At 32.0% G+C, this 13,205-nt stretch overlaps 1 protein-coding gene across 2 annotated transcripts; it reads right to left on the bottom strand.

The window, feature by feature from the left end:
- Window positions 1–10,367: 10,367 nt before the first annotated feature.
- LOC108460992 (putative 4-hydroxy-4-methyl-2-oxoglutarate aldolase 2) lies at window positions 10,368–12,976 on the bottom strand. Of its 2 annotated transcripts, none has more exons than XM_017760733.2 (2): window positions 12,729–12,976; window positions 10,368–11,081 (listed from the first exon to the last, which is right to left on the bottom strand). In XM_017760733.2, exon 2 carries the CDS (start codon window positions 11,064–11,066, stop codon window positions 10,566–10,568), a length of 501 nt encoding a protein of 166 aa, XP_017616222.1. In that variant the 5' UTR covers window positions 11,067–11,081; window positions 12,729–12,976; the 3' UTR covers window positions 10,368–10,565. The 2 variants fall into 2 exon arrangements, with proteins under 2 accessions (XP_017616222.1, XP_017616225.1); XM_017760736.2 differs by having other exon boundaries at window positions 12,491–12,915.
- Window positions 12,977–13,205: the final 229 nt, after the last annotated feature.

Raw genomic sequence — 13,205 nt, 5'->3', positions numbered from 1 at the left:
ATTCCTAGCAAGTCCATTTTGTTTACAAACAGAAACAACAATCGCATAATCTTTAATTCCCAAAACAGTCCCCAACAACTTATTGAATTCCACAATACATGGCCTGGGAGAAGCATGAGCCATCAAAGTAAGGGCATCAACAATATCACCAAACTCAATACTTTTTCCCATTTCCCTGGGCAGGTTTCTTAGATAATCTTTTGGTGCTATCTACGCTACTAAAAGAAAAGAAGAGGAAGAGGATTTTATAACCGCTTACTACCATTTTTTGAATGGAAAAAGTAGTAAAATGAACAAAGTGAGAATTTCAGGCAAAAAAATGATATTAAACCTTTTATAAAGGTCGTAGGCCTGATGAGGGTCTCGCTTGGTGAATGCCCTATTAAATAGGTATAGATATAGGGTCAGGGAGAACCTTGGTAGGATGTGGTTGGATGTGATATGATTGGACTTGACCCTACTATTCTTAACTTAAATCTGTATTGGATAGATTTCCTCAAAATTTTGGAGTGGTCACTTGGTCTCTAAGTCGAGCAAGGTTCCTCTTAGGCAATGCCCTCTCTTGGCTTATCAATTTGGGGCTTCTTTTGGGCAAAGGAGGCTGAGAACTAGATTTGTGGGTAGTCTCTCTTTTTATGGTGCGAGATTAATTATGTATAACAACTATAATGTGATTTATCGTGATCCAATTAAGTATCCATCTCTATTTTAATTTATATAATGTCTACGAAACCAGATCAAATTTATTATAAAAAGTAAATTAATAAAAAACTCTTATAACAAATTAAAGGAGTTTATTTGATTAGAGTAAAGTCATCAACACTTGCCAAAGATATACTTAAAGTTGTTTTAATACTAAACTATTAAAAATTATTTTTATATTTTAATAATAAACTATTAAAAATAAATTTATACTTTATTATTGAATATAAAAAATATTTTATTACTAAATAGTAATTCAAGCTAAATTGAATTGAATTTGAAAACTCTAGTTCAAGACAAATTAGATATAAGACGTTGGATAAGTCTAAAATTAAATAGGAGATTCTACTACCGTTAAAGAGATTTTTATTTTCTTCGGGTAAACTCAGGTTGTTGTCAGAAGTGTTAAAAGGTAAGCCCTTCCACCAAGTCAGTACCTCTTTAATCAAAATTATTGGTATATTATGTTTAAAGTTCTATTAAAAACTTTTTTAGCCCTTAAATTATATAAAAATCCATTTTAGCCTCTATCTTCCTTTTTTTTAGGCTTTTTTTATTTAAATAACTCAAAAAATTAATTAATTATTAAAATAATCTATTTTTAATAAAAATAATTAATTAATTAATTAATAAAAAGTTATTTAAATAAAAAAGCCCATTTTTAGCTTTATTTGACTCTTGAACTTTCTATTTTGTCAAAACTTTTTAAATAGATGGAAAAATTAATGATAACTTTGTTGGTATTTATGGTAGATGTTGATATGACATTTCACATATATACCATGTTGCAATTAATTTTATTTTTAAAAATTTTATAAAATTATAAAAGATATTAAAATTACTTAAAAATTGTAAAACAATTCAAAAATAAAAATTCAAAAATATAGAAATTTATTAATAATTATTAAAATTATTTAAAAATGTTTCTTCCTTCAAAATATTTTTGTTTTGAGTTGTTCTTTCACGAAGATATTGTGATTACCCTAAGAATGCTGGGATATTTTCAAGAGGTCAGTGTTATTCCTACAAAGGTCTTTTAGATTATTGTGCTCCTGCTCCCCATAGAGGGTGGATTGAGCTTCATCTTTTTGGCGAACTAAATTCTCTCATCTGGGAACCTTTCGTGTAGCCTTTTGCTCAATAATGAGTTGTTTGTTCTGGGAATTCTTTTATTCGAGGATACACTACTGCTTTTGTTGCTCTTTAAAGAGACGCCCTTGTTGAGTAAACTACTCTTCCAAACATTGCAATTTCTCTTAGGTTTCTGAGTCATGGGGCTGAGGGCCTGATGCTTGCTGGTGGGAACCTTGGTCCACTAGAATCGGATTCACGACTGGTAGGGATTGTATGGCTGTGAGGCAGGTTACATCTTCCTGCAGACAACGGGTTATATGGTCAAAATGCCCAGGAATGGGTACACCAAGCTATGATTAAGGTGTTGTAGTCGCTGGGGAAGTCAAGGTAACTAGGAGAGTAGTTTCTGTTGGTGCAGTAGGAGTGACAGGGTTGGTTAGATAATCTTTTAGAGCCTTTATCAATTGCTCTAGGGTAGGAGGAGGATACCCATATACTGTAACAAAGTTCTTGCAAGGGTAAAAGAGAGAGGAATATGAGTGGTGTTCAGGCCAATTGAGAATCTTAAAACAAGTGGGATAGGTGTGCTGGGTGGGGTGGAGAAGTTGATTTGGCTAGTTGGGTTGTTAATCTAGTTGGTTTGATCAATGGAGATACCACTTTGAGAACTTAAGGCCATGTTCTTTATGCTCACCATTCCAATTATTGATACAATGCACAATAAGGGAGGAGTATAAAGGAGAGTAGAGTGGTTCCTATGAAGGCTAGTTCACTTAGTCGGAGCGGAGGGCCAGAGGTTATGAAGAGTGAGGTGAAAAGAATGTAGAGGCTAAGAGCGGTTGACAAAGTGTAGGCTAGAGGTGTACATGGGTCGGGCCACTCGGCCCTGCCCGAAAGCCCACCCGAAATGTGGGAGGGTTTGGGTAAAAATATAGGCTCGAAAAATGGGCTTGGGTAAAAAAATAAGGCCCGTTTAAAAAGCGGTCAGACCTCGTAAGGCATTTTTGGCTGGGCCTACCGGCCCAATTCAACGCATGACAAAAAGTTTTTTTACTATTATTTTCTTATTGTTTTCTCCCTATTTTTTTATTATTTTACTATTATGTTGCTACTAATTTGTTGTTATTATTTGGATATTGTATAAAACTTATTTTATTGTTAATTTTTATTATTTTAAAGACATTTGTTAATTTTGTTATTATTTTAGAAATATTTGCTTGTTAAGTTGCATCTATTTTAGTGTTATTTAAGTATACATATTTTTTAAAATTTATTTTCAATTTGTTGAGAAATATTTATTTAATGTTTTTAGTATTTTTGGTGGTTTATATATATATATATATATTAAATTTATATAAAAAATAATATGGACGGGCCGGGTCAGACCTGGGTTTTAACATTTTTATTCGGGTCGGGCTTGGACAAAATTTTAGGCCCATTCTAGCAAATGGGCCTAAATTTTTAGTTGGGCCCGGCCAGAACCCAGTCCGGCCCGGCTCATGCACATCTCTAGTGTAGGCCTAGTATTCTTAAAGAGTCGACCCCTTCCTCATTATTCTTGGAGGTATTTATAGGTAGGGTTCCTCTGTAAGATGTCATGAACGTGTTGGACTTGCCATCTATCCATCATTATAAAATGTGTGGGGGATGACTTTAATGGGACGAGGATGTTTATGACAGGACAGATCCAATCATTCATTTTAACTTGATGAGATGAAATAGTTAACCCCACGTGATGTTTGGTAACCAAAAACTTCATGTTTTCGATGAATATTAGACCATCCGATGTCCGAATGGTTATCCTAGAATGGTAAGCTTCTAGCTGACCTCCTGGCTTGCTGGCGAAAAACTCACTATTTAGACGCTTTTCTGGCTTGCCATATGTCTTGGCATAATTTGAAAGTACCTGTTTTATCTTGAAGGATCGAGAGCATCAATGAAAGTTTGATTCTGAGTCTGATAAAGGTGTGTTTCTAAGGTTTGCCACAAATAGTAAAGCCTATAGAGTCTACAACAAGAGGACACAAAAGGTGATGGAGCCCATTAATATGGTGATCGATGATGAAGATTCATATGGAAGAAATCAGATTGAGAATGATCCATTAAAATCCTCAGTGGAAGCTATTTTCACCACGATGTGTGTGCATCGAGAAACAATTTAAATAACAAATATGGAATTGTAATGTAATACAAGTATACACGTCAAATTGTAATATAGTTTTAGATTTACAACAAATACAAAAGTATTCCAATGATCATATCCAAATAAGGTATAACTAAAATTGAATTAAATAGTAATAAAGAACATACAAAACTAAGTCTAAATAGCTACTACCCTATTTAGTATAGTACGACTAAACATAAATTAAGAGTATAAAATTAACTACTACTGAAAAGGATTTAATTGCAAAAATAATAAATTGGCAAACAAATAAATCAGAAATGACAAATAGGAGTTGATCAATTTCCATGGTTGTAATTAATCTAGACTTAGTAATATTTACTGATTAATTCTTAACTAGTTCAATTAATACCTTTCAGCCTATAATTTCACCAATCTTGCAATTTAGTCCACTTATCTTTCGACCTGATGGATCTAAAAAGGACAATTGAATTGGTTCCCAATAAAATCTCCTTTCAGTCTCATTTACCTAAATTTCTACCTAGAGTCATCAATTTTAGGGTTTTAAGTTCATTCAATTTAATCTAGTTAATCGATATAAACCTTAAGTTTAGATTAACTACTCATACTTCAATTAAACAACTTCCCTAAGATTTTAGTTACGACCCATTCTAATGATATCAAACCCACTTAATTCGCAAATCATTAATGAATTCAATGATAGGAGAGCAAAGGGTTGAAAGTTGCTCAATAATCTGAAGACTTCTAATTGCACAGCTCACATTAGGCAACAACCAAAATTGTAACACCCATCACCCAGCCTGATCGTCCAGTCCGAGTTACGGGAGCAATTACCAACAAAAAATCATAAAAAATGAATCAATTAAACATACACACATTCTAAAATTTTAGTCATTGTATGATAAATAAATTTTTCTGAAATTCAATTGAGCTTACGAGAACTTAATTGATAAGTTAGACATGAAATAGGGCTAATTTATAAACTTTCAATTTTTTCTTAATTGGTATCGATACCCCTTAAAGTACTGATACCAAATTTAACTTCGATGATCCATAAAGTCCAATTAAAATAAAAGTTATCGGTATTTTACTTGAAGTACTGGTACTTTCTTTTAGGTATCGATACTTTCATTTGGTACTGATACCATTTTGACATTTTGTTTGTTTGAAAATCAATTGAAAAAGGCTTGGTATTGATATATCTCAGTGTAAAAATGTCAAAAATGTCCAATTTGTTGCCCAATTCATGCCTTAACCAAACTTATCAAAAGGTTCCTTAAAGCATTCTAAGAACCTGCACAAAACACTCCAAAAACATACACAAACACTCATTTATACCATATCAAAATCAACTAAACCAATATGCCACAAGTTGACACCATTTCACAATAATACATACCAATTTCATAATCAAAGCATAACATCAACAAATTTCCATTCAACTAACCAATATACCTCAATATGGTACCCAAATCAAACCAAATCAATTATACAAATCCAACCTATATCATATAACATTTAACCATTTATAATCCATTCAATACCATAGCAATTACTTCTTCCATTTGTCAATTGCTACTTATTAAATATCTATTTCACATATAGATATTTCATAGCTCAAACATTACCATTTCTCAAAATTATGCATAACATATCCTACAATTCATATATCATTCAAATAGACAATCCATCACACCTATGTACATGCCACAAAATCAGAATTAAAAAAGAACAAAGGTCTACCAATTCGATGGTAGGGTAGTGTAAGCTTCAAGGTGATCCGACTGACACGTTTCATAAAACGACAATCTACAAGGAAAAATAAAATAGTGGGTAAGCATTTTAAATGCTTTGTAAGTCCATTTAAAATTTACTTATCTTACCTTAACATTACAACAATTTAGCAATTGAAATACATTGGTACAAATATGACATTTCTTTGGCATCTTACACTTTCATGTACATTCAACAAATACATCAAATAAGTTAGTTCAATTTCATGCTATGAGCTTATAACACAATTATATAGAAATTTAACATTCCGTCATATGATATATACAAATAAATTCATATTCAACTTATAACATATGAATATAATTTCATTCATATATATTTTCATTCCAACCATATCGTTTCTATATAGTACCATTTCCATTTCTATCTTTTGCTCGGAAAACTGAAGTAAATTGAACTCGAATACACGGGACTGATTTGATTACATATATTGACATTATCGGGCTGCTAACACTACCTTTGGATCAAAGTTGCTAACGCTAGCTTAGTTCGATGTTGCTAACACCATCTTCAGGGAATCCGCAACAAATGTCGAACCTCAAGTCATCGAATTAATCCCTAATCACAACAACAGATTTTCTTTTGGAACTCTAATCGCATGTCATTCGTATTCTAATCGTTTACTAAGTTCATAAAAGCACCGTTACCATTTCCATATCATTTCAAATCATGTAGTCGTATATACATTTTTCATATTTCAAATAACAATCCATATAGGTTTTGACCTTGAAACATCATCATATACATACTGTCCAAATGTTGGACCTCAAGTCATCAAATTAATCCTTGATCACAACACCCGATTTCCTTTTGGAACCCTAATGACATGTCATTCGTATTCAAAATGTTTACAAGATTCACACGGGTACCGTTACCATTTCCATGTCATTTCGAATCATGTAGTCATATACACACTTTTCATATTTCGAATAATAATACATATACATTTTGACCTTCAAACATTATCATATACATACTGCCCAACCACATAACAATTCTACAACCATTGATACTACGTATCTATTCATATTTATCATATGTTTCATTTTTTTTCGATTTAGACCATTTGATGCAATATATATATATACCTAACAATTCAAACTAGAAAGCAAAATAAAATAATACAAACATATCATGAATTAACAAAAGGAGTCACAAATGAACTCACCTGACAAAAATGGCAACAGACAATGTGTCAAGGACTAATATGGAATTTCTTTTTTTTCTCGATTATCTTTCGATTAGTTCAAATCTTGAACTATAATAATTCATTTCAATTTATCAATTCTAAACATCTTTTAATATCCTACAATTATCAACTCAATTTCATTTTTTGGATGTTTTGTATTGAGTATCTCCCCAATTGGGCTTGATAGGTAGCATATTAGTCTTTCAATCAGGTTGCTCATTCTCAATTAGACTAAGGACTTGTTTAGGTTTGTCTGCTAATATAAGATGTCCTTCCGTATTACAATCTGACCACGTAATATTGCTTAGTATTAATTAAATATTAGACAACCAGTGAGTTAATATTTGCTTCTATTTTGATTTACATGCAAAAACCACATGAGGACATTATACAAAGGATATTAATGTAATTCATGAATAATTTTATTAACCAATCTGTTCAAAAAAATTACAAATATACAAACGAATATACTACAATTAGGGCACCAGATCCAACACTGATTTCTATATATAGAGAGAAATTTACTTTCCTACTAAAAGTAAGAAAATTAATTTTGGTTATGTGTTTGATTCATGATTGTTTGAGCCTACACTCGAAGTGATTCGTGGTATGAGAATAGCGGAAAACTGTTCGGTTGAAAGTCGAAAACATCAAGGATCTGTCTTACACAAAGCATAGTTTTGCCTTAGTCTAATCATGAGAGTAAGGATTTTTAGCATTCTAATTGGAAAGTTTGTTGAACAAAAATGGGGGTAGAGTATAGATAATTGGGAGTAGAAGTAGATATTTGAAAGCTACTAGCTTTGAATGATTGCTATTGTCATCTTATATGAGAAGTATATGTCATTTTGCTGATTGATGAAGCTACTTACATTTTTTACTAATTGATGAAGTTGCTTATGTTTGTAGAAGAAAATGTTATTGACATTGGAGATGCGTCTGACCTTGTGCTAGTGATTTCTTTTTCTTTTGAACTTATTTGGTTTGGTCTGCATAAGTGAGATGATGATACTTATTTCCTGATTCTAATATTGTGGATGCTATGGGATTGTTGCATTGATTTGGAACTTTGATGATATGTTGTCTTACCTTATCTGTTGCTTAGTTATAATTTAGTATTTTGATTGTTTGTGTGAATTTCTAGATATAGCATTAGTTAAAATTACTATATTATGTATTAAGCTGAGCTAAGTAGAGTAAGATTTGTGCTAAAGGGGAGCTATTGTTGATTGTGGTAGTTAGCTTCCTATATTGTTTGGTTTTGTTTATCAAATTTCTAAAACGGGGGATTGTTGAGGCAAAATAAGCTAGGAGTTCCTTAGTGGCACTTAATAGTATCAATTGCAGATTGCCACTGAGATGGTTAAGAACTTGCCTTATTTGGTTTGACAATTTAATGAAGTTTTGGTTCATTTATGGAATAACAATCCTTTGCATTTGGATATTGGATTGGATTCAAGTTAATCAAATCAACCATTGAAACATGAATGATCGATGAAGACTATGTAGCTATTTTGGAAATAAAATATTCGATTGATTGTACTTTGATTATTGATATTGTAATAGCAATTTTTAATAAGTTACTTTATATTTCCCTTAGATTCTATGTTAGAAAGCAAAATATAATATATGTTGAAGGCTTGTCTAGGTCATATAATGAGAGCTTATTGAATGCATTCTAATTTGTTCATTGAGGAGTTGTTTTATGAGAGAGTGCAAACTATTATTGTAAACATAGTTAAAGTGTTTACTGCCTAAGTTCTTAGAGAAAATATTTGGAGGTGGGTGCTCTAGTTTTTAGGTACAAAGATGAGATCTCTATACTTGGAGAGTGATAGAGTGTGATTTACTTGTTGTATTGTGGATTAAAGATAGTGAATTTACTCACTGAGCTAGGCTCGTATATGTAAGAAAATCGTACTGCATAAACAAAAGTGTTATCTCTATTTTGTTTACACAAATTTTCGTAGTGCCAAGTCATAGTGGCCACTACAGTTTAATGTCACGGGACTAAAACTTTAGTTTGGCAAACTGCATAACCTTAGGCAATTTCTTAGGTTCAAATCCGCCAAAGTCAGCCTTACTCTTTAAAAATGAGAATTCTAGTAGAAATTCTCGAAGGCACTGAAATAAAACAGAAGTAAACTCAAAAGAGAAAGAAGCCACGAACGAACAGAAAAACACAATAAAAGAATAACACACAAAGTGTTTGAGTAAATGCTCTCAAAAATATTCTTTAACTCTAGAATAGAATGAATACAAATGAAGAGGACTCTATTTATATTGAACTCCCTTAGATCCAACGGTACAGATCAAATTACATCAATGGCTGAGATTAGTTCTCATCTACAATAAGAGAGTCCTAATGGATTAAAACTCTATACATATTTATCTTTTAGGATTTACAATAATTATCCTGTAAAAGTACAATTTTCAATTTAACTAGGATTCAACTAAATGGGCCTTAACACTTTTACACTTCAAAGTGACCACCTACCATTTACCTTCATATTTTAATATTGTATTTCACTTATTTTATGTAAAACCAGTGCCTTGTTATTTTGTATATTCAAGGCTTAATTAAACAAAGGGCCCTTACACTATTGCTTTTGTTTGAGTTAGGTACCTAAATTATTTTTTATCAAATCGAGCACCTCAAATGTTGTATATCAGGTCTCAAATTATGTTTTTATTATTTTCTTTTATTTTCAAGTAATACTTGATTTAATTTTCATGTGTTTAATTTAAAATATGTTAAACTTCACCTAATTTTTACTCAGCTTGGGCCGAAATACGTTAAAAGTCCTTATTTGAATATTTTTGTAAAAGTTAGGCTTTTATATTAACATTTTGATAGGTTTAACCCTTATGTGAGTAACTCCTAAAATGTTTGTATTTAATTTGAGCATTTAGCTTATTTATATTAATCTTAACCCCCTTCTCCCCACCGTCCCATGGCTCCCAGGCTCCCAGAAGTATCAATCATGTGGCATGGAACCCAAAAATGAGGAAGAAGCGTTTGAAAGTGAGGGTGAAGCGAGAGGACTGAAAGTCAAGATGGAAAAGGTAAGGGAAGACCAACAATGCTTAGGAGAGGAACACAACAATTAATAATATTAATATAATTATTTTATCTAATGTTAATATAAAATAAAATTTTAATTATATTTTAATGGAGTGGTGGTATGATGCTACCCTATTGACTGAAATTTTTTTTTAACGGCTCTAACGGCATATAGACCAACTTCAGTGATAGACGTTTGACAAAAAAATAGATTAGGTACCTTTAAAGACTTCCTGCTCAATTAAGCCTGTATTGAAAAGCTAATAACCTCAAAAGCCGGTTCACACGAAAGCTACACAATATATGGTTTCCTAATACTATGTTCTTGAACCAGATAGCTTCTCATGGAAACAAATTATTAACCATTCTCATTTGCCAAAAATATTATTACAGACTGTAGCTTTTCCTTCTTATAAAGACACCAAAATAACATTAATATGACAAAGAGATCAGCAGCATACATTCATCGTCACACATTAATAGAGTACATCACATTATGTCCAAAGTTCAAAATCTCAACTCAGGCACGGAATGACTGAAACGCATACCTAACTTACCATGCATCCTGCAGATTTTAATCTTTAGGGAGAAAAGGGAACTCAAACAGATAACTCAGTTTTGGAGACGAGGATACCATCAGTGTCTGCATAAAGCCACTCCCCATCACAGATTCTAGTCCCGGCAATGGTTATAGGGACATGTTTCTCCCCAATTCCCTTCTTATTGGCCTTCATTGGATGAGAATGAAGCGCTCTCACCCCAATGTCACAACCGTTTATCTCATCAACATCCCTTACGCAGCCATTAACCACTATTCCAGCCCACCCATTGTTTTGAGCTTGAACTACAGGGTTGCCTCCAAGTATGGCACACCTTAAACTACCACCCCCATCTACAACCAGAACTCTGCCATTACCTTTCTCCTCAAGGAACTCACGGATCAATACATTGTCCTCAAACACTTTAAGTGTGACTATAGGTCCGGAGAATACTGGGCGACGACCATATATTTGGAATATTGGTTGAAGGGCCCGAAGTTCACCGCTCACAATTAGCTGTGGATTTGCATCACAGACTTCAGCAGTTGTCACCAAAGCCATTTATTACAAACACTCCTTCAAGGAAAAACAACATTTCAAAACTATTCAGGCTCAAAGATAAAGATTACAATCACATTTTCTCAAAATTCATGATCCTGTCATCACCGTTAGCTAAAAACTACATGAATTTAAAACTAGTATATAAATAAAAGCAACAATTTATCCAAATTATGGAAAGAAAAGCTAGAAAATAAAAAATGGTAGAAGTATTATGGAAGCCCCTATACTAGAATTAGATTGCATTTTGTCCCCTTTACCAAAAAATGGGCAAATTAATCCTTATACGTTAGATTAAAAAGTAAATTAATCCTTCTGTTAAAAATTCTATCCATGTCTACTGCTAAAAACTGGTCCCTCTATGTTGGCATGAGGCAAATATGGCACACCAAGTGTAACTGTCTGGTTATTCTGTTAGTTACACTAGTTTTTAAAAGTAAAAATGGATAAATTTTTTAACAGAATAGACCAACTCTTTGATCTATTGTACTATGATAATTTGCCCATTTTTTTTGAAAAAATGAGACAAAATGCAATTTGACTCCTAGTACAAAGGCTTCCATGGTAATTTTACCTGTAGCCACTCCTTCAAGGCAAAACAACAATTGAAAAATATTCAGGCTCAGAGATGAAGATTACACTCACATTTTCTCAAAATTCAGGATCTTGTCATCATTGTTAGCTAAAAACTACAAGAATTTAAACTGGTAGTATCAATAAAAGCAACAATTTATCCAGAATCTGGAAAAAAATAGCTAGAAAATAAAAAATAAAAAATGATAAAAGCCTAGAAACTATGTTGCACCTACAACACATCTGAAAAGAAAGAAGGAAAAGAAAATTTTCCTAACATCGCTTTCAAGCTTCACCAAATCAATCAATTTAGATTGGGAACCTCGGAAAGGTAAAATCACAAAGGTAAACTATAAACATTTAGGGGTGACCCCGGGGATTTATCTTAAAAGGTAACATTTAGAAGAACTAGGATTGGAATCCCCTTACCCTATCCCTAGGATACAGTCACTTTTGAACAACCAAGAATTAGTCGTACACAAAAGGATGAAACACAAAATCTGATCAAACATCAACTTCTATTATCATTGCAATCAGAAAGTTCTCTAAGATCTTGGCCAAAAATAACAAGTAAAAAGATTATTGCAAAAGGTCCAACATTGAAATCCAACAAATCAAAAACAAACGACCCACATTTTCACAAAACTGAATCAGAGAAAGAAAAAAAAAACACAGCAAATCCATCAATGAATGCAGGGAAAAAGGTAAAGCAGCAAAAAGGAAGATCTTAAGAACCAATATATTTGGATCAAAAAATATAAGAAAGCAATTCGAATTCCTCAAATATGTGAAATCCCATTACAATTTAATAGCCTGATTCTTCAAATTCTTAATCAAACCTTTACAATCTCTACCTCTTCAGTTTAAGCTGCTGTGCTTGTTTTCATAATCCTTTGCTTTTTCGTAAACAATTACGGAACAAAATTTATTCGTACTAAAAAAGAAAAGTGAAACAGTTAATCTAGATAAGCAGATCAGGTAACCCAATCCGAAAGATTGATTAGTTTTGTACAACAAGATCGAATCAATAGAATATAAAAACAAAGAAAAAAGGATATAAATTTGAATAAAAATGGGAAAAAATCATTGTACCTAGAGATTGAGGTCGTGAAGGAAGGAATCAAGAAAAATGCAAAGTGAAAGTAGAAACAGAGAGACAAAGAGAGTTTGTGGTTTTAAGGTAGGAAAGAGAATCTGAGGATGGCTGCTAAATCGCGTGATTGTTTTCTTTTCCTATAATACTTTATTAAAAAGCTTTCATTTTTCCTGATTATTATTATTTTTATCCATTTCCACTTGCCAATGTCAAGATAGGAGATGGTGACCTGACAAACATTATTATTGTTCTGCTAATAACCACACCACAATTTTTTTCCAATTAATAGACCAGAAATTTTAATTTCTATAAAATTTTAAATTTTAAAAATATTAATTAATCAATAATATATATAAAACACGAATTTAATTTTTTAATTGATTAGAATACATTTTATTCTTAATTATATTATTAAATTAATATTAAAATAATAATTTATTAATATTATTATGTGATATTAAAAGATAATATTA

Source organism: Gossypium arboreum, chromosome 4 (assembly GCF_025698485.1).
Source record: "Gossypium arboreum isolate Shixiya-1 chromosome 4, ASM2569848v2, whole genome shotgun sequence".
Lineage (NCBI taxonomy): Eukaryota > Viridiplantae > Streptophyta > Magnoliopsida > Malvales > Malvaceae > Gossypium > Gossypium arboreum.
This window is presented reverse-complemented; position numbering and strand designations above follow the sequence as displayed.

What these genes read in the sequence shown, in the direction of transcription:
- LOC108460992 (XM_017760733.2), bottom strand. Translation starts at nt 11,066, where the DNA reads ATGGCTTTGGTGACAACTGCTGAAGTCTGTGATGCAAATCCACAGCTA.